Source organism: Asparagus officinalis, chromosome 4 (assembly GCF_001876935.1).
Source record: "Asparagus officinalis chromosome 4, Aspof.V1, whole genome shotgun sequence".
Taxonomy (NCBI): Eukaryota; Viridiplantae; Streptophyta; class Magnoliopsida; order Asparagales; family Asparagaceae; genus Asparagus; species Asparagus officinalis.
In genome coordinates this window covers 68,800,309-68,822,574 of record NC_033797.1, presented here as the reverse complement: position 1 = coordinate 68,822,574, position 22,266 = coordinate 68,800,309, and the positions used below count along the sequence as shown (strand labels likewise).

At 35.9% G+C, this 22,266-nt stretch overlaps 1 protein-coding gene across 1 annotated transcript in view; it reads left to right on the top strand.

The window, feature by feature from the left end:
* LOC109838876 (AP-4 complex subunit epsilon) overlaps positions 1-22,266 on the top strand; it is a 49,200-nt gene that overhangs the window by 24,207 nt on the left and 2,727 nt on the right. The window contains 13 exon segments of the mRNA XM_020407306.1: positions 5,895-6,020; positions 6,022-6,097; positions 6,100-6,401; positions 6,403-6,528; positions 8,034-8,219; positions 13,231-13,446; positions 13,594-13,704; positions 15,524-15,721; positions 15,829-15,960; positions 17,445-17,501; positions 17,615-17,731; positions 19,834-19,911; positions 21,679-21,822. Coding sequence (XP_020262895.1) covers positions 5,895-6,020; positions 6,022-6,097; positions 6,100-6,401; positions 6,403-6,528; positions 8,034-8,219; positions 13,231-13,446; positions 13,594-13,704; positions 15,524-15,721; positions 15,829-15,960; positions 17,445-17,501; positions 17,615-17,731; positions 19,834-19,911; positions 21,679-21,822 — 1,869 coding nt within the window.

Sequence of the window (22,266 nt, the reverse complement as noted above, 5' to 3'; positions counted from 1 at the left end):
CGGGCAACAAAGAGCTATTTGCAACTCTATCAAGGATTGAAGGTGGTAACGTCTCATTTGGTGGCTGTGAGAAAGGTAAAATTATAGGTATTGGATGCATTGGTAAGATTCCTTCTCCCGTAATAGAGGATGTTTATTTGGTTAGAGGCTTAAATCATAACTTTCTTAGTATTAGCCAATTAAGTGATAAATGATTTGATATTTCTTTTAAATCGGATAAATACATTGTTAGCTTAAATAAAAAAATTATTTTTGTTGCTAATAGAAAATCTAATGTATACATTTTTGAGATGAATGAGCTAGTAGATCAAGATGTCAAATGCCTTGCGACGGTTGATGAAAACCCTTGGATTTGGCATAAGAGGTTTGGTCACGCCAACATGGAGTTGATATCCAAGTTATATTTCATCAAAGATACCATTTGTGAAGATTGTGCCAAAGGTAACCAAACCAAGTCTATCTTCAAATCCATTAATGAGGTATCAACTTCTAAACCCTTACAATTACTACATCTTGATCTCTTTGGTCCAATACGTATGTTTTTGTTATCATTGATGATTTCTCCCGTTTTACATGGACAATCTTTCTTGATAGTAAAGATGAATGTTTTGAAGACTTTTTAAATTTTGTCAAAAGAATTGAAAATAAAAAAGAGTTGAAAGTTGTTAAAATTAGAAGTGATCATGGTGGTGAATTTCAAAATAATTTTTTTAATGATTTTTGTGCATATCGTGGTATAACTCATGTATTTTCTGTTCCAAGGACACCATAATAAAATGGTGTTGTTGAACAGAAAAATCATACCATACAAGAGATGGCACGTACAATGATTAATGTTTTTGATTTGCCTAAGTATTTTTGGGCAGAAGCCGTGAATACGCCTTACCACATTTTGAATCGTGTTTTAATTAGATCAAATCTTAAGAAAACTCCTTATGAACTATTTTATGGCAAAACCCCTTTTATTGGATACTTTCGTATTTTTGGTTGTAAATGTTTTATCTTGAACACCAAATATCACCATGATAAATTTGATTCAAAAATTGATGTTAGTATTTTCTTAGGATATGCACCTAGAAGTAAGGCTTATAGGGTCTTCAACAAACAAACTCTCGTTGTTGAAGAATCTATAAACGTTATTTTTGATGAGACTAATATTGGTTTACAAGTTGTTTTGCCTAGGAAAGATGATGATATTGAGGGAGGATTGGAACTTCTGCAACTAAATGAAACACCCTCAATAGATGCACAAAAGGATGGGGAAAACAACAACATTCAAGAACAAGAAGAACTCCTCAAAGCATGGAAATTCGTACCAAATCATCCAAATGAGCAAATAATAGGAAATCCTTCACAAGGGGCTCTAACTCGCTCAAAAGCTTTGAGTGTAGTAATGTTACATTCCTATCTCAAATAGAACCTAAAAAGATAAATGATGCTTTAAAAGATGAGTTTTGGGTTCTAACCATGCATGATGAACTAAACAATTTTCAAAGAAATAATATTTGGAAACTAGTTCCTAGACCCAACAATGTTCATGTTATATGAACTAAATGAGTTTTTAGAAACAAACTTGATGAACATGGTATTGTGACGAGAAATAAATCTCGTTTAGTTGCCCAATGATACAATCAAGAGGAGGACATAGACTATGATGAAACCTTTACACCGGTTGTAAGGTTGGAATTTATTAGAGTGTTCTTAACCTTTACAAGTTTCAAAGACTTTAAATTGTTTCAAATGGATGTGAAAAATGCTTCTTTAAATGGTTTTATAGAAGAGGAAGTATATGTAGAGCAACCCCCGGTTTTATGAATCATACATTTCCTAATCATGTTTACCGGTTCAAAAAGCTTTATATGGGTTAAAACAAGCTCATAGAGCTTGGTATACTCGCCTCTCTAGTTTTCTTCTTAAAAATGGTTTTTTCTAAAGGAAAATTTGATAATACACTTTTTGTTAGAAAAAGGAAAAATAGTTTTATTTTAGTTCAAATATATGTTGATGATATCATTTTTGGTGCTACTAATAAAACTTTATGCAAGGAATTTTCTAAAGTTATGCAAGACCATTTTGAGATGAGCATGATGGGAGAGCTCACTTTCTTTCTCGGTCTCCAAGTCAAACAAACTAAGGATGAGATATTCGTTTCACAAAGCAAGTATGCTAGAGAATTAGTAAAGAAGTTTGGATTGGAGAACTCTAAGTATGCACCAACTCCCATGAGTACAAGTATCAAGCTTGATGCGGATGATAGTGGTGAGGATATAGACCAAAACCAACTCCCATGAGTACAAGTATCAAGCTTGATGCGGATGATAGTGGTGAGGATATAGACCAAAAACTATACCGAGGTATGATAGGTAGTCTTCTTTACCTTACCGCTAGTAGACCCGATATCATGTTTAGTATGTGTGCATGTGCACGTTTTCAAGCTTCTCCAAAAAAATCTTATTTGATTGCGGTTAAAAGAATTATTAAATATATCAATGATACAATTGATCTTGGTTTATTTTATCCAAAAAGTACCTCTTTTGATCTTTGTGGTTTTTATGATGCCGACTTTGCCGGATGTAAGGTAGATCGCAAGAGTACGAGTGGTACATATTAATTTTTGGGTAACTGTCTTGTCTCTTGGGCCTCCAAGAAATAAAATTGTGTTGCCTTGTCCACTACGGAAGCGGAATATATTACCGTCGGCTTATGTTATGCCTAACTTTTATAGATGAAACAAAGTTTAGTTGACTACGATTTGCATTTTCAAAACACAAAATTTTTTTGTGATAATACTAGTGCCATAAATATTTCAAAAAACTCTATTTTGCACTCTAGAACCAAGCATATTGATGTACGCCATCATTTCTTACGCGATCATGTAGAGAGGAAAGATGTATCCCTTATTTATATTGATACTAAATCTCAATTAGCGGACATCTTTACCAAGCCTCTTAGTGAAGAAGATTTTTGTCGCATAAAAAATGGTTTGGGTTTATGCATTATGTAAAAAGCTTTGCTTGTTTGCTTGGTTAGTTGAACATCCTATGCATTCATTTTCTAAATATGCCTAAACACATAAATTTACTAAGAGGAGTGTATGGGAGGACTGGGGTCAATTCCAAGAGGAGTGGGTTGGTTGTAATGCCTAGGAGGGGTCGTAATTCCAAACACTTGATGAATGTGACACGGGGAGGCCAACACTTGAGGTACATTTTATGTATTTTTGCATGTTTCTACCCATTTTTGATGTTGACAAAGGGGGAGAGAAATCTCCTCATTTGTGCACATAGTTAGGGGGAGCTCATAGATAGGGGGAGCTTCTATCTATAAGCTATATTTATTTTACTCCAATATAATGGTTGGTTGTCATCATCAAAAAGGGGGAGATTGTTAGCCCTTATGTTTTGATGATGATTTACAACCACCATTATCCGTACTAATTGCTTATTGAGTGATATTGTAGATAATATAAATATCAAGCCAGTTAGTACCACATATGGAGGATTGGATGGAATATGAGCTACAACGACGATATCTAAAGAAGGAGGAGGCAATGTGATGAAGCAATGTTTATTAAGAACACTAAACGCTATGAGAAGCTTCATCAACTCTAAAGCAATATCAAGACTCAAGAAATATATTTCTATGTGAGATATATTTGCTATTTTATTTTCTCTCTAGTACTTAAATGTAGGCAAGTAGTTGTAGATTTCATTTGAAGCTATTTGGGATATCACACACACTTGCACATTTTCAAAACTCGTATTTTGATACTTTTGTTAAAATGATGATTTTCATAAATACGAGGACCTTTTTACAAAATTCATTTTCAAACAAATTTGTCAAAATGTTTATAAACTATTCCCAAAGTTTTATATTTTTGGAATTTATTTACTATTTCTAATAGAGCATTGAAACTTATTTTCAAAACCATGTCAGGCTGATAACCTGTTATCAGTCGACTGATGTGTCGACTGAAGAAAGTACCTAGAATCATCAATAAGTCTATGTTCTGTTTTGGTCAACTAACCAGTCGATTGACGAGATCATCAGTCGACTGAAATGATCGTCAATCGACTGATGAGCTGATCGTTGCGTACGATTTTCAATGCTCAACAACCCCAACTGTAATGGCTGTTTTTGTACAGATTCAGAAATCCGATTTTTGGGGGATTTTGTCTGATTCTTTGGGGTTTTGGCTGCTGTCTTCTTTTCCTATAAATACCCAACAACCCCAACTACTTCAGATCCAAGCTTTTAATTGCAAAACTCTTGTTTTCAAGTTTATTGTTTTCAAAAGAGCTTCAACTTTCATCTTGTTATTTACTGTTTCGTTTTCACATCCCAAGCTTCAAGTGCCATCTCTCTTCTTGCCATAGAGCTACTGTAAAGAGAGAGACTTTCATGCGATTACTACTGTTGTAAGTGTGATCTCATGGAGATCAATTGTGTGGTTGTGAGATCTCGTGGAGATCGTTGTGTAGAAGAAGTTCCGGCTTCCAAACCGGGTTGTGTAGTGGATTTTCCTCGAGAGTGGGGAGCGGGGACGTAGGTCAGCAAACCGAACCTCGTGAACACATCGCGCGTCACTTGGATAACGATTTATAAGCTTATCTCTTTTACTTTGGTTTTTCATTTTGTGGTTTATTGCATTGTCTTAATTTTATTGCACAATTATTGCCTTAAGACCCTAATCACCCCCCCTCTAGGGTCTAACAATAAGTCTTGAAGTTTTAGGATTTTTGTGATATTTAAATTTTGAGGGAGTTTTTGTAGTTTATGTAACTTTGAGGTTATTTATTAGGATTTTTGTGATATTTAAATTTTGAGGGAGTTTTTGTAGTTTATGTAACTTTGAGGTTATTTATTATAAATTTTAAGTTTTTGAGGGAGTTTTTGTAGTTTATGTAACTTTGAGGTTATTTATTATAAATTTTAAGTTTTTAAGTGCCTAATGGTAATCCCTAAAATATATCTATGTTGTTTGTAAGTTTTGAAGTCACTGAATTTAGGGTGCTTTTTTCTAATTTGAACTTTTGAGGTTGTTTCTATAATTTTAGAAATATTGAGGGTGTAATTGTAATTTTAAATTTCTTGGGGGCTATTTTTAATTTTTAGATTTCATGTTTGCTATTTTAAGTTTTGAAAAGTAAGGGTGTTTTGGGTAATTTTAATCTTTTAAAGATATTTTGTGTAATTTTTGAATTAAGTCTTAATCTTATTTTTTTATTGCTAAGCTATAGGTAGTTCATGTGGGGTTAATATATGATATAATTAGTATTTAGATAGATTAAGATTTAAAAACTTTAAATAATATTTCACGTAGTTTGTTAAATATTTTTTAATTGTTGAGTTATAGATAGTTCACGTGAGATTAGATAAGACATAATTAGGATTATAATAGATTAAATTTAAATGTAATATTTATAATTATGAAGGGTAATATTGACCATAGAAAGATTTTTCTCAACTCGTGTTTTTAAAAGGGGTATAAGTATATGATAATTACAGGTTACTCTTACAATTTATATGATTTTTATTTATAATTTCAGACTCTAATAAACCAAATTTATGGTGGTTCAATTAATCACAAGCCGAATCCTTTTACCGTGCCGGTCTGTTTTACCTTGCTCCAACGACACGCATTGATAAGCCTTCCAGCAAGCAATCACAACTTCGTGTGCCGCTCTCCGCTCCGTTCCACTTCCTCTCTCCACCTCCACAGCTTAACCGGTACCATCTAGTAAGGACAACAACACTCTGATTTCGCCTCGTCGATCTTAATTCTAAGTTGCCAACGGGGAGAGAAGACACCTCTCTCTCTCTCTCTCTCTCTCTCCCTCTCTCAACTCCATTACCGACTACTGAGATCCAGATCTCGATCTCCGAGACCCTAAACCCCGACCGAAACCCTAACCCTAACCCTGGAGCAGCTAAAGACAATCGGGCGGGAGCTCGCCATGGGCTCCCAAGGGGGCTGGAACCAATCCAAGGAGTTCCTCGACCTCGTCAAGGCCATCGGCGGAGTCCCGATCCAAAGCCGAGGAGGATCGCATCGTCATCCACGAGATCGAAACCCTAAAGCGCCGCATCTCCGATCCGTCCCCCGCCGCAAGATGAAGGAGTTCATCATCCGCCTCGTCTACATCGAGATGCTAGGCCACGACGCCTCCTTCGGATACATCCACGCCGTCAAGATGACTCACGACGATTCGCTCCTCTTGAAGAGGACTGGTTACTTGGCGGTGACGCTGTTCTTGAACGAGGATCACGATCTGATAATTTTGATCGTGAACACGATACAGAAGGATTTGAGGTCGGATAACTACTTGGTGGTTTGCGCGGCGTTGACGGCGGTGTGTAAGCTGATCAATGAGGAGACGATACCTGCTGTGTTGCCGCAGGCCGCAGGTGGTTGAGCTGCTAGGGCATGGAAAGGAGGCGGTGAGGAAGAAGGCGGTGATGGCGCTGCACCGGTTTTATCAGAAGGCCCCGGCTCAGGTCAACCATCTGGTCTCCAACTTCAGAAAGGTATGGATCTTGGGTTCTTTTAGCTTATTGAAGACGCTGCATTTCCCAGATTTTGGATATATATTGCATTTCTTAAATTGAAGTGTGTAGGCGCCCTTGTTTATTGTTTAAATAAGCCCATGCACTTTTTTGTAGACTGGATGGTGTTTTAAGTTCTTATGATTTGTGAAAGAGAGAATTTCATGCTGAGCAAATTGAAACACTCACCTATACGATTTATGTAAGTATGCAATTCAGGTAAAATATCTGAGTATTGGAATCAAGAGATAATCCAAAAGGAGGTGCAAAGAAATCAAGGTTTTTTTTTTTGGTGGACATTGACCCATGTGCTAGAATACAGTCACTGAACTTCGATGGTAGACATTGATAATTTAAGAATTCTTCTCTATGTAGAATGGAGGTGGATTTTAATGCTAAGGACCAACATGTAGTGACCAGTTAGTAGCATAGATTTTATTGAAGTCTAGGAGGAATTCGAGGGAGAGAAGAGAGACTTCTCAAGTTTTCCACCCTTTATCTTTTGATCACGTGCCACATGGGGGATGAAGACGAACATATTTGCAAAAAATCTCACTAGCTAATATTCCAGTTATTGTAGTCTGTTTCATTTGAATTGTTTCAAACTAGGAAACCGAATTTCCCAAGTATAGACAATGTAAAGAACTGAACACCGAGTCCTTTGGTCCATTTGTTGGCTTTGATTGATTAATGCTCACTCGTAGGTATTAGGTAATTGTAGAATACGAGAAAACAACAGTGAAGTCTTTGAAACCCTTTTCTCTGTTTCTTTCTGTTGATGTCAGTCTCCTTTCTGAAACTGATCATGCTAATGGATTTATCTTGTACAAATTCCATTTGCAGGATTTTGCTGAACCCAATATAGTTATCACTGTCTTATGAAATTGAAAGACATTCTTTGAAGGTAACTATATGAATTATGGACTAGGAATGACATTGTTCTTAAGAACTTATTGGTAGATATAATTAAGGATGCTGGGATGAATATCAGCTTGGTTAAGATAGGACAAGAAATACATATCAATAAATAAGTTCAAATTTAAAAGTTGAAATACATATGATAAAGGTTAGAATATAGAATAAACAATCAATACATCCAACACGTTTGTCCAGGGGGGCTTATTGCTTAGAAGTTAAACCGCGTGAGCTGGTAACCAATTTAGATTTTGATGATTTACCTATCTCGGCTGTCAACGATACTGCTCGTATCTGTTTATGAAATAGAAAGATATGGAAAAAATATCAAGAAGACATTGCTTATCAATTACACTGCTTGTATATGTTTAACAGACTGTTAACCTCAGTGGGCAAAGCAATCAGTGTATGGTCATGGATGTACTGCTTTAGTTGCTTCTTTGTAAAGCAGTGTAGCAGGCATTACATCTCAAATGATTACAGTGCTATAACATATTTTATTTAGCACTGATCTTCATTACTAAATTGTTTCGAAGAGTCGAAGACTGATTCATTTACTTGGCTCTTTGCAGAGACTTTGTGATAATGATCCTGGAGTCATGGGTGCTACACTTTGTCCTCTTTTTGATCTCGTTATGGCTGATGTAAATTCGTACAAAGATTTGGTTGTTAGTTTTGTTAGCATTCTTAAACAAGTTGCTGAAAGGAGACTTCCGAAAACTTATGATTACCATCAAATGCCAGCTCCCTTCATTCAGGTATCATGATGATAAAGTTGTAATATTTTGCAAGTGAATTATGCTTTTGTCTGTCATGGTATCCTTGGTACTCGTCTATATCAAAATCAGTTCATTTTTTTATAACAGCCTGAGATATGCTTCTATTGAAATAAAAATCCCAAATATATTGTAGACAAAGGAAGATTTCGTTCTCAAGGAGGTGGTGAAGCCAACCAGTTAAAATTTTTAGTTTATGGAGAAATCCATCTTTGCAGTGGTTAAGATGTGTTCCTCTCATATTTTTAATCTTTTATCACCACTTTCCTTTGAGCTAGACACATCACCTAAAGCTGAATTGTTTCTCTCTAATATATTGGAGAGTATAAAGCAAAGAAGTGTATGTGCACATGATAGATTAGAGAGTAACTTAGATTAGATTATGTTAAATTTGAGTGAGGTTTTGTTGCTGCAAGGCACTGATTCTGATTGTTTATTTGGTTGCATGAAGAGAGGTGGATAGTAAAGAATATGTTTTATTTTGTAACAAGCATTGAGCTGATAAACTGTGGTAAATTTTCTCATAGTTGCACAACCATACATCAAGGTTGGAAACACCGGTTTATGTTTATCATATTTTTAACATGCCGAACTGACTGGGGCAAAATTGATATTGACTGATAATAACTAACTACTGGCTAAAATTAGTATAACAGGTAATGCATGAGGGTTTAGGTTTTATGCACACAACGTTATATCAAGAAATGTTTTTGAAAAAGAAACCAATAAAGAGGAAGCCTGTCATTAACTCAACTTATTCTGTGGATCGATGATTTTGCTCCAAAATTGTTAGAACCATTAAGATTTCCTATACTTATTACCGAAAATACAAACTAGAAGAACAACCTTCACCAAGATTTCAAACCTTGCTACCGATATAAAATCAGTAAGTTTCTGATTGATTTCTGCTAATATCTTCACGAATAATCTATGAAAGGTATTTTAAAGCAGGCAGAACGCTTGTTAGACAGTCAAGAGTTCTCATATCAACTATTCTATGCGCAATTGATATGTTGGGCTTTGCATAAGAGCTTGATGAACCCTAATCTGAATTCTATATGATATGCAGAATCTTAATGTTCCATAGAAACTTAATTTACCTTGTGCATCCAACATTAAGTTGCACACTCGTGGATCACAAGCTAATGGTGGTCAGATTGGAACCCCCTCAATTAATTATTAATTCATGTATTTGTGTGCTTCCACTGGATTTCACTTTGATTTGCCTCAAATGCTTATCCATCTTGAAATACTGTTTCCACCCCCTCACTGCTTGTGGTTAAAAACATCTCATGGCTTTCCCATTTTGTAACTATAATTTATATAACTGTACAAAGCAAGTATTTGCTTGTCATTTGTGCCATGATTTATGACTTTTTATCTTAATATGCATGAGTACTGGAGAAGAAAACAAACGTGTAGATATAGAAGCAACAGGGAAGATGAAGAATACTGGATGTAACTAATTGTTAGTCCTATAGAGGTTCAAACTTGATAAGAAGATATAACTAGTAACAATTAGCCATTATTTTCCAAGAAAACTACAGGGAATGACTATCTTATACTATCAAGACGGGTCAATATGGTGCTCAGTTCTAGAAAACATATTAAACATCATCCTTTTAGATGCTATGACTAGTGACTACCTTTCTACTTGGATTTAATCTTCTCTTGGCGATACCAAATCCTTTACTATTGAGGGTTTGTTCGTAAGTGGCAACGCTCATGAAAAGGTTAATATGAAAATGAAGAAAAAAACATTAATGGTCAAGTAAAATTCACCTCTGAAATCTAGCTATTTGAGAAAGGAAACCTAAATCTCTGGAAATCCACGTACTCATATAGTAACATGGAGCTAAATAGACCTTAAAAACCACCACGTTCCTGTAACTCTTATCCATGTGTCTACCTTTGTAACTATTCTAGTCTTGATCAAACACTCGCCACTTAAGCTTTGTGCTAGCGCTAAGCCAGAAAAATATGATTAGTCCATAGTTGCATGGAACCCAGTTCATTCCGGTTCACGGGATGGGTACGGGAGCATGATATGCCTCATAGTGCGAATCGATTACGAGGGGGATAGGCTTATACGGTGCACCATGGAACTTGGTGTGTTTTAGGTTCGGTTCTTAAATGTAGAAATCGAAGGTTTTGCAAGAGTTTAGTTTAAGAAATATGCTAATTGTTAACATTAATGGTAAAAGAACCTTGAGAATCATGTTGTCATTAAGGTAGGCATACTCTATTTGCTTAATTCCAAGTGTCATTTGTTGTTTAATATTTTGAAAAAGAGTTATTTTTCTCAAAATTTTAATTGGGTTGAATTCTAAATCGAGTCACTAGAATTGGGGAATTGGGTCGTTTTCTGCCACGAATCCAGGGCAATTAAACCCCGGTTGCGGTTCGCTATGGTGTCCCATGTTCCCAATTTCTATGGACTATTCTAGTGTCAATGCCCATGTAACACGATTGTGATTGATAGCCATAGAGTTGGGTCTGAAATTGTTTGTTAGAGACCTTAGACCTCAGTTGTCTAAGTTAGTCGGTGCAGAACGAAGTGGATCCTGTTGTATAACCATATGCTTTCACAGCCTTGACATCCATGCGGCCTGATTTTGCCCTAACCAAACCCAATCGAAGACTGTGATTTGGTGTCACCACTTGCACCAGACAATTGCAACCGGAAAGCATGATCCTGACTCTAATATCATTAGTTAGGGACCTTGGAGGACTTTCCCTCAAAGTCAAGCTTTTATGGAGCGAGTTCTCTTACATCCCTTATGAAAAATAAATTTTATCAGTTTAAGTTCCTTATAGGTTATTAGGAGTTGTCAATGTCAAGTATATAAGGAATGAGTATGAGTTGCCTATTCCATGGGAGGTCATATAGATTCTTCTTTCCCGGGATTATCTAAAACCAGTTTCAATTTTTAAGTAAAAATATTAGTATTGTGTTCTATTCTGTAAGGGGATTATTCATTCTATGGGCATGTGGTGTTTTTGTCCTATACCTTCTCGTGCATATCATATCTCATGAGAACATAAATCAGCCATGCATGCCATATTGCTGTTTCGAGTTGAGGACTTCACAGGCTGTGATAATCCCTTGCACTTGCTTTGGGATTATAACTAAATATCAATTTTCTAAATCACGGTTTCATTACACATTTGTTTTGCGAAACGTAGTCTATATAATCAGATCAGTGCCAATCAAATGGACTGCACAGAATATGTGTCAGAGAGATAGATTAAAAGGTAAAAAGTTGGATGGACGAATTTTATATCCACTTAACTGGATACTAGTTTAGCTCATAATATATATAACTAATATATTAAATGTTAAAATATCCAAAAAAAAAGAAACTAGAAAGTATATTCCATGATGTTTTCATCTAAAGTAGTCTTCATAAGGATGCTTGATAATTCTTAATTTGCAAACAATAAACAATAAAAAATCAGGATGCTCGACAATCAAAAGTTAGAAACCCTGTATCCTAGTTTGCAAGCAATAAACATTAAACAATATATAGTAGGTTTACTGGTCAGGTCGGTCATGGAAACAACTCTGGGCCTGAGCGAGGAACAACCAATTTGGTGTTTTGGTTTTGGAAGGTGGAAGAAAGAGGGAGGCGGCTGGTTTGGGGAAGATTTACTTTTCAGGGTCTTTATGCAAACAAGCTTGCGTTCGTAGGTTTAGGTTTTAGTTGATTTAGGTTTGACCCACATAATTTAGGCAGGGCCTACATAAAAGGTTTATGGAACTTATACAGGTTACCTTGTCAGATAACGGTCTATTATGTGTTTTGCTCATGTAATACACTTATTCCACCTAATTCACAACAGAATTGAGCTGAAGCTAATTATGCAGATGCATAAGTGGACATATAAGCTGCATTTTTTAACATTGTGAAAGTATATAAACCATAGAATGACGGAAATGATTATGCGTTTTGTCCGCACTATCTCACTCAATGTGGTTGTCACCTACATACCTTTTTTATGCAGCAGAACCATGTTTTTTAACACTAGGAATCTTGATCACGTGCTCATGTGTGGATCATAGGTGACAGACGCTTTTATTTTCATGTGGGGGAAGGATGACCAAAATTTCAGCTGGGTTCATTTCAATGCTTAACAAAGGCGAAAGGTCATATAGAAAATACATACAATATAACTCGACTGCCTACTAGTCTCTGTTCTTTTTTCCTTTAAATGATATGTATATTATGAGTCTCTATCTATGTCACCCGGTTACTTGTATCGTGAAGCCATACCTGTACCCGACACGTACCTGACACTTATCACCTAAACTTCATAGACAATCCTTGGATATATCATATATCCATACATTTATTCAAACATTCAAACATGTGCTCAATTATATGTTATATGTTTTAATTTCAAACACTTGTCAAACACTTCTTGGACACATCCATTTCTTGAAACTTGTTAGACACAGGTCGGGTTTGTTTCAGCCCATACGTTGGGTTTGTTTCAGCCCATACATAAGTTCAAAGCTATGATTTTAAAGGGTCGTTTGGGTGTCTAGTTCAAATACAAATAGCTTCCAATTTATAATAATAAACATAACAGAAGAAACTTAAAAACATGATAGAAGCTTTAATTATAATGACACATGAAGTAAAAAAACAATACTGATCTATATAAATTATTAATCTCAATATATATATGTAGCACTGTCCCCGTACCCTACATTTTATAATTTGTTGTGCCCCATACCCGTACCCGTACCCATACCCGTACACATTTTCATGCAACTTAGTTCTTTATTGAGCATAACAAAGAAAAATATTTGTTGGCTACTCAGTGTTTCAAACAAAGCCTGGAGGTTTTTCATTTGTGTGATGTTATGATTTCTTATTTTGATTTCTTTTGTTGGCTTTATTATGTATGTCTTTGTTTAACGCGTCTTTTCTTATTAACCAGTTGGAACTAGGTAGTCATTTCGCTGCGTTTACTTTGTTATTTGCAGATAAAGTTGCTAAAGATTCTTGCAGTGCTTGGAAGTGGTGATAAACAAGCAAGTGGACACATGTATACTGTACTGGGTGACATTTTTAGGAAGTGTGAATCATCAAGCAACATTGGAAATGCTGTGATTTATCAATGTATATGTTGTGTTTCTTCCATCTATCCCAATCCTAAATTACTAGATGCAGCTGCTGGAGCAACTTCAAAATTTCTGAAGGTAATCATATTACAAACCTCTGCTTAGTCTTGTATATTTTCTTGCTAGCTTTAAGTAGTCATGACCTTTAAAGTAATTTTTTTTCTTCCTTTTTCTATATGTTTTGGGTTTTTGAAACTTTTGTTTTCTGCACTTCCCTGTCCGCAGAGTGATAGTCACAACCTGAAATATATGGGCATTGATGCACTTGGTCGTCTGATAAAAATAAGTCCAGACATTGCCGAGGAACACCAGCTTGCTGTTATTGATTGCTTGGAGGTAAGGGCTACTATAACATATTGTTTCTGGAGAACGTGTTTGCTTTATGAGTATCGAGTGAGCTTCATGTTCATGTTTGTATATCTTCTTTTAGTTACTTTCTGCCATCATCTTTTTGGATCTAGGATATGTGATTTGATGATCAAAAGTATCTGATGTAACCCCCACCCTCCCTGAATGTGATACTGACAAAGTTATTTTTTTTAAATTTATTTTCAGAATTTATAAAGGAGAGTATTTGAGAATTATGGAAGATTACTGTAGTTGGATGAACTATCTAGCACAAGCTGATGTTGTCATACTTCCTGTCACTATTTTGCAAATAGCCCTAAGAAAAACTTATTAGTACAGCAGTTAATATAAAGTAATGAGTTGTTAGCAATCCAATTCCCTTATTGCCTGAGTATATTACATGTCTGAATATTAAAATTCTAGACTAAGCTATAAGGAAAGAGGAGAATCAGCTTTAGTTCATCAACTTCTTCATGGAGGCGTAGTAGAGATTGATCAGGTCTATTTAAGGTAATAAATCGAGCAGACATCAGGGATATCCGAATCTGATTTTTGATCTGGCATCCAAAGTTCAAGCTGGTATTGAATAAATACTGAGTGCATGAACCGAGTTCAGATCTGATTCAAATTCCGGTATTATCTGAATCCAACAATATATTGGATATGTGGATAGGACAAATGTACCATCTTAATATCATCAAATATGCTCTCTCCTTACTGACTACCTATTGGATTCTTGTGGCACTAAGGATGATGGGCTTGGGTTGCTTTTTTTGGTCTAGAAGAGATCCAGGTTGGGAGAAGGGGAAAAAGGAAACCTAACTGGAAGAAGCAATAAGATAAAGGAGGATGGATGAGGGAAGCTAATAAGGGGCTTTGTCGCGAATGAGATTTTTGTTGTCAGCAGGGGGTGGCCTGGTGGGATTCGGGGAGATGGAGGAAAGGAGGTCCATCACAGTGTTAAATAATTATGAGGATAATGGTCCTTTCATTGTTTATAATGACTGAAAGCTGCCCAGTGACTGGTGGATGAGATGCTATATGGTAAGTCACAACTTCAAGCGTAAATCTGCAATAGGATCACAATAATATTGAGATATATGCTGGATTCTTCTTCTTCTTCCTCCTATCCTTCTCGATCAAGTGTTTTTGGACTCTCTTAAGGCTTTGTCCACTCATCATCATTAGCAGCAACTTCCATGATTTCTGCACAAAAATGAGAATGCTTATAGAGAAGACCTTGCAGTCGATAGAGCCTCTACGAAGACCTTGGCCTATCATCCCTGATGTCAACAGTTTCTTACCAAGGATGCTTTGAGCAAGTGGGTTTATTTTGTTCAAAGTGCATGAAGGCTAGCTAGCGGGTAGAAGTCCTATCTTCTTTCCATGCAGTTTACATCCACACAACCAAAGCTTGCTCCCAAAGTCCCCTAGTCTTGGTAAGAATTAGGTCAAAGTTGTAAAATTCCTGCTAGGGGATTGGCGTTATCTTTACAGTATAAAGCTCCAAAATTTAGTCAAATTTCAAATTGGAGGATTTATACATTGCGAACAATTTGATTCTCATGGTAAAGCCATAGTAATATTAAAGTGTCTTTTTATTAGGGCTTATATGTGTGTTAACTTTTATTGTCTTCATCCTGTTTGAGTGAAAATCACATGTTTGAGAATATAGATAACATAAAAACATAGCAGTAACCTGCCTTTGTAAAGCTTTAATACTATATGCCTTTGTATTAAACCACTTAAAAGTATGACAATCTGTTTACCGATCCTTTTCTTCTTGGGATTTTTGCGTTCTACACAGGATCCTGATGACACTCTGAAGCGCAAGACATTTGAACTGCTTTACAAGATGACCAAGTCCACTAATGTAGAGGTCATAGTTGATAGGATGATTGATTACATGATAAGCATCAACGACAATCACTATAAAACTGAAATAGCCTCACGCTGTGTTGAGCTTGCTGAACAATTTGCACCGAGCAATCAATGGTTTATCCAGGTAGCAACTAGTACTATGTTCTTTCCTTGTTGCTTGTAATCATATCACACTGTTGGTTTATGCCTTGGTTTGTGTCTGATGATCCACTGACAAATTTCCTTTCTCAGACCATGAATAAGGTCTTTGAACATGCAGGTGATCTTGTTAATATTAGAGTGGCCCACAATTTAATGCGGCTACTTGCTGAGGGATTTGGCGAGGATGATGAAGGTGCCGATAGTCAACTGAGATCATCGGCTGTATGTGCCTCTGATTTTGCTTGGTGACCTATTTTTGCCTGTAATTTATCTGTCTTGCATGATATAAGAGTTGTGCCATGCTATATATCCTTTGAAGCTACTCGATATAAAGCACACTACATGGCTTGGTATCAAATTGGCTATCCTTCCCTAAATAATTTTTTTGACTAGGTAGTCACATTTGACTTAGATATTTGATAGACAATGATCAAATTGACAAGCTCATAGTCATGGATTAAAGCATCACATGGGAATATGGTTCATCACTAGTCAAATGCATTATATGATCTTTGATGTAATTGAGTATAGTGATTCAGTGCTACAACACTTTTCCAATAGACATAAAATTTGTGAAATTCTTCTACATTACAAAAATGAATGGGCTTGTTTGTAAATTATTTAATCATGATTCATGATTAACACTAAAGTTGCGACCAAGACACTAATGGAGGTGGATTCAAAAGTTATTAGGAATTTACTTAGCGAGATATCACATGCGTCATTAATGTATAATCATTAAACTCATTGCTCAGAACTAAAGCATCAAAGTAAAAAAAAATGGTAATCACAAGTCAATTACACCATATGGTCTGCGAGGATCGATGACTGACTAGTAATTCAATGCTATAACACCTACCTGTTATGCTATAACACCTGCCTATTAACTAACATTTTGCAAATGTTGAGTTTCTCTAATTATATTAGCCTATTAGGTGATTACAAAATAGAAAATTTGTCTATGCTTACTGAAGTAAAAATGGTGATACCCATCTAGGGTATGGGTAATTACACAACTCCCGCAGATAAAAGCTACAGAACACAGTAGAAAAACATGTTCATTGGATGAGGTATTGCAATATGAGGTCTTCTCACATGTTCATTGGATGAGGTGTTGCTCTCTTAAATATGATTAAACGTGGAGTTCTTATCAGATCTTTAGTTTCAGGATGGTAGGATACTAATGCTAGTACCATAATTTATGTGACTAAATCAAAAATTTCTTGTGTAATGACAATGATTATAAATATTATTTCAGTTATATGAAAAATATGAACAACTTCTAATTCTTGGTCTTTGTGAGTTTTATCAGATTTTTGTCTAAATTATTGGTGATTGTGGACATCTGTTAATGTTAAAGCTTGAAAAAATAGTGACACTATCTTCTAGAATCTATATAAGTCATTCCTTTCTGTTAATGAATGCATTTTATCCATCATTTTGCGTCATGATAAGAATACTGCAAGGTCAATCCCCTCTGTGCTGTGCATGCACGCACATAAAAACACATGGAAAATGGAAACCCAGAAAATTAGCTTTTATTCTCCTATTCCCTTTATTAAAAGACTTGTTAATTTTAAGCATGCAATTGCTCATAGTGAACATTTGTATTCCTTTTGTTTCACTAAGATACTTAGTATTTCAAATCCTAAATTCATTCTTTCTTTTGTGGTTTTCACGTACTGCTTTATTTTGCTTTTCTGCAGGTCGACTCATATTTACATATCATTGGAGAGCCAAAGCTTCCGTCTGTTTTTCTGCAAGTACTGTTTTTGTTCTCTTGCATATCTGTGATTATTATTTATCTTCATGGGGGCAAATTATGCGATTTGTATACCTTTGCAAATGTTTCTGAATATGTCATGCTAAAGTGCAGGTAATATGCTGGGTTCTCGGGGAATATGGAATAGCAGATGGGAAGTATTCTGCTTCTTATGTAATTGGAAAGTTGTGTGATGTTGCAGAGGCCCATTCAAGCGACAATACAGTAAAGGTATTGTTAGATAGCAGTAGTTTATGACCTTTAATGGTTTCCTGGATGGTTCTAGTCTTCCATTGATTGTGTGTGGGTGTGCGCGCGTGGGGATGTGGGTGGATGTGTGGATGTGTGGATGTGCATGCGTTGTGCATCACACACGCATGTACCTATTTATCTATATTGAAGTGAACATAAACGTGCTAGTCTGTGAGAACCTTTGCATGCATTACCAATTTCAATCTATGTTTGCCACTTATTGCCATTACGGTCCTGCAACTACAGTTTAAACCTGGGCGTGCATATTTTTCTTTAACACTTTTTTTCATGATTTTCTTCTCTACTTTAATTATGAGGGAGAGTGCTCAACCTGTAAAGATGCTCATCAAAGTTCTACCTGTTAGAATCTAATGGTAGCGGTAAGGTTGGAGTGTCCTTTCATTTGCTACCTTTTGTGGAGGAGACTATGATGAACTACTACGTTTTTTTTTTGGACCTTTAGCATGATCAGGAAAAGTGTATCACTGCAAAGAAAAATAGATTTGTGTCAGCTTATTTCAGCTTGTATTGTTGATTCAAAAAAGATTTGATGAAAGCCAGAAGCTAGTGCTTTTGGACATAATTACCTGGTTCTTACTACGTTGATCTAACAATTTAAGCTTTTTGGTAAGTTTTATATCATGCTTGTAAATAGTGTTCAGCATACATGTTTATATTTATCAGCAGTTTACTTGATTCTTCAAAGTTGTAATACTAGATTTGAGGTTCCAGATCAAAGAGTAGACCATTTGAAGCTAGTTATGTATATCTATGTGATGCCACTCCAACTAACCAGGTTCACCTATTCGGGCATACACCATTGAGATTTGTAGTTTGGAACCAAGTAACCAACAACTTCCATACAGATGTGTGTGCATACCAAAGACGAAATAGGGGAGCATCAGGCGGTTATTTTCCCATATCCCCCTCCAATGCTAAGTCAGTATCTTTTTGGAAAGGAGACAAAGGAAATTTGGTGTTTCGTGTATGTGTAGCTCATGTGAATAGTGGTTGACTTGTAGATAGATCGTCACCATATTTCTTCTGGATTTCCCTTTTCTACTTTAATTATGAGATTTTAGTTCGGTTCACTCTCTGCATGGGGGCAGGCCGATCTGGCCTGTGAACAGTGCCATCTACATCGGCCACACGGGCCTGACCTCGGTCTGGGCCAAAACCGAACCAGTCCTGGCGCATCACCATGCCATTTCAGCTCAGTTGCCACTGGTACTTGCATGGGTTCATTTATTGGACGCAACCTTGGATCTTGTTCTAAATTGTATGGCCATGCAAAGTTTGCGGACATTCAAAACCTTTGGCTAAAAATTTTTCCTGGTTTGTTTCACTGAAAAGAAATGATATAAGTTTAGTTAAACAACCTGCTAATGCTTGTTTACCATAAATTTACTTAATTCTTGTTTACCATAAATTTACATGTTGGACCCATCTTAAAATATGATTATGTTAGTTTAAAATGGAGGGATAATTGTATAGGTTATGGGGTTTGCACGTATTAGTCAATAATTGGGGTTTGCATGTGAAGATGAGCAGCTACAAGAAGGATAAGTGGGTTTCAACCATAGTAATTTCCTGCAAACAAGAGAGTTGCTGGAGCAATAATCAACTGCGATATTACCATTTTCAGTGTGAGGTATTGTAAATTAATTGGATGTCTCACATGTATTTCTACAAAATAGATATCAGTAGTTCAATAATTTATTTTTTGGTTGATGATTTCCGCTTGTAACTATGGATTACTGTTCATGTTGATATGCATCATTTGATCTACTGTACCTCTACATCCTGTAGTCTTTTATAGAATGTTCTGTTAACTTGTAATCCAAAATGATGTGTTGATCAACATGCATTGATCGATTTTGCTTGAGGTGCTATGTTATAAAGGTGTACTTGTAGCTGTGTCTTTAAACTTGACTTTTAGTTATCTTTCCACTTATTTACTTTGAAGAAACATCAGTAATTTATAATTGCATTAATTTTTTTTCTTCTGTTAAAAACGCTTATGCAATAACAGCCATCATGAAAATATTTGTATTAATTTTTTTTTTCTTTCTGTTGAAAAGGCTTATGCAATAACAGCCATCATGAAAATATTTGCGTTTGAGATTGCTGCTGGAAGGAAAGTGGACATGTTGCCTGAGGTAATTTCTTTAGGATAGTTATTGGAAATTTCCATTGTCTCTTTGTATAACTTTTTGCTTTCCTCTTTTCATCTCTTATGCTGGTGCGTATTATAACTTTTACTTTTCTGGAAATGAAATTGCTCGTGTGTTTGTTGAAAAGCAGAACAAATGGTGGTTATATTGCTTTAATTTTTAAAGTCATGTTCAATTCACTTGCTTTCTTAGCGTGAAGACCTCTCGTTCAGAATGTGATGTTTTCCCTTTCATTGTTGTGGAGTTCAGCACGAAGCCAACATAATATATTCAATAAGTAATGACATCTATATTCCTTTTCCTATACTCTATTGCAAAAGGCTCAAGTTTCTTCCAATTGGTCATGGTAAATGTCCCTTCCACTGCACAAAAGCTCCAAAGTTATGATGAGGGTTAAGAGCTATAATTGTATAACATGCCCGCACAAGTTGACAGCCCTTTTCATGGGCAGAAACCTGGACTTACACATAGATCATCTTTGTTCCTTAAATCAAGCTAAAGTTCTTGCTTGTGGATATGAGTTGCTCTTGTACCAGGTTAAATATCCCTTCCACAGATCGAACCTCTGAAGTTAAGATGAGGGTTAAGGGTTAAATTTTTAAACAAAATGGTTCCCTCTTTTGTTGCTGCTTCTTAAATTTCGTTCCTCTAACCATTACACCAAAACTCCGAAGTTATGGTAAGGATTGAGGATTATAGTTTTATATTAATTCTAACATGCCCTCGCAGGTTGAACGCCCTTTTTTATGGGTCGAAACCTGGACTCACGTAGCGGTGTTAATTTTTAGAAAATCCACATTTAATTCGTGGCCGGTGGGATTTGAACCTGGGTTGTTCTGATACCATCTTAAATTTCGTTCCTCTAACCATTACACCAAAACTCCGAAGTTATGGTAAGGATTGAGGATTATAGTTTTATATTAATTCTAACACTGCTTTTAGAGACCTTCCCTTCGTTTTTGTTTAATAAATTTCAGGGCTTTCCCATGAAACACCCTGAACTTTGTTTACTCCACTAAACACCCTGAACATTGGGATGTCTCACATGACCCCCCTAAACTTCCAACTATTCCTAATGGATCCCCTATCTGTAAATGGTGACTAATTAAAATGTTCTCGAGTGAAAAGCCTCAATTTAGTCATCTCTCATTACAGACAATAGATCCTCCCTGCAATGGGGGTTTTGTCTCTCAAGGATATATTTAGTTGTTTTCCATTTATAGATAGGGGATCCATTGGGAAAAATTAAAAGTTTAAAGGGGTTATGGTGCGACCCTCTATGTTCAAGGAGGTGGGGTTTGTGGGCGGGGCGGGGGGTCCCTCCAGAAATGCAGGACCTTCTCAAGTATACTCCAGTCTTAAGTTGAATCATTTTCTTGCTTGTCTAATTGCATATATAATAATATACATAAATGTGGCAGTGTACAACCGTTCATCAATTCATTCATATAAAATTAGTTACTTTTCTGTTGTGAAGTCAGTTGCTCGTTTTCTTCCAACCTACCACGAAGTGAAAGTCTTTTAGCAGATTTATAACTTGTAAAATGATTAATCTCTTGCAGGCCTACATTTTTTTTATTTTTGAACTGGCAACTCATCATTTGGTAGCTGACAAGCTGTATTAGACTGCCATCTCTCAATATACACATGATCATTATTAGAATGAAAGTGTATAAAAATACATTTGATTGGTTTACGTAGTTTATGCTAAATATATTTTTATAATGCTAACTTGCTTGCAATTTGTCACAGTGTCAATCATTAATTGATGAACTATCAGCATCTCATTCAACAGACCTGCAGCAGCGTGCATATGAGCTACAATCCTTGTTGGGCTTAGATAGAGGTGCTATTGAGACTGTAATGCCATCAGATGCTAGTTGTGAAGACATTGAGGTTAATGCACACCACTTGGTCCTTTTGTAATTTTAATTCAAATTTACATATCTTATCATGTTCTTACTATTCATTGGTCTTTTCTCTTCATGTTTATTATTTTTTTCCACATTGAGAATGTGCTATAGTTAGACGAAAGGGTTCAACAAATAGTCATTGATTCACTAAAGTATTAACTGTAGTGGTGGTTTAGGCTTTTTTTTATGTGTACTCATGCTGCCTTATGAGGCTATAGTTGATTCCTTGGATTTGCGCAAAGTCAACAACCGGACTATCATGCTTAGAACCTCAGTTCAACTTCGGTTCAGGGTTTAATCTGCGTTCTATCTAGGTAGATTCTTATTTCTCAAGCGAGAATCAGCTTAGGGTGGCTTGGGAATGTTGTGCAAGATAATATAGGTTTCCTGTTATTTTCAGGGCAGTATCATTGGGTTTGAGCAAGAT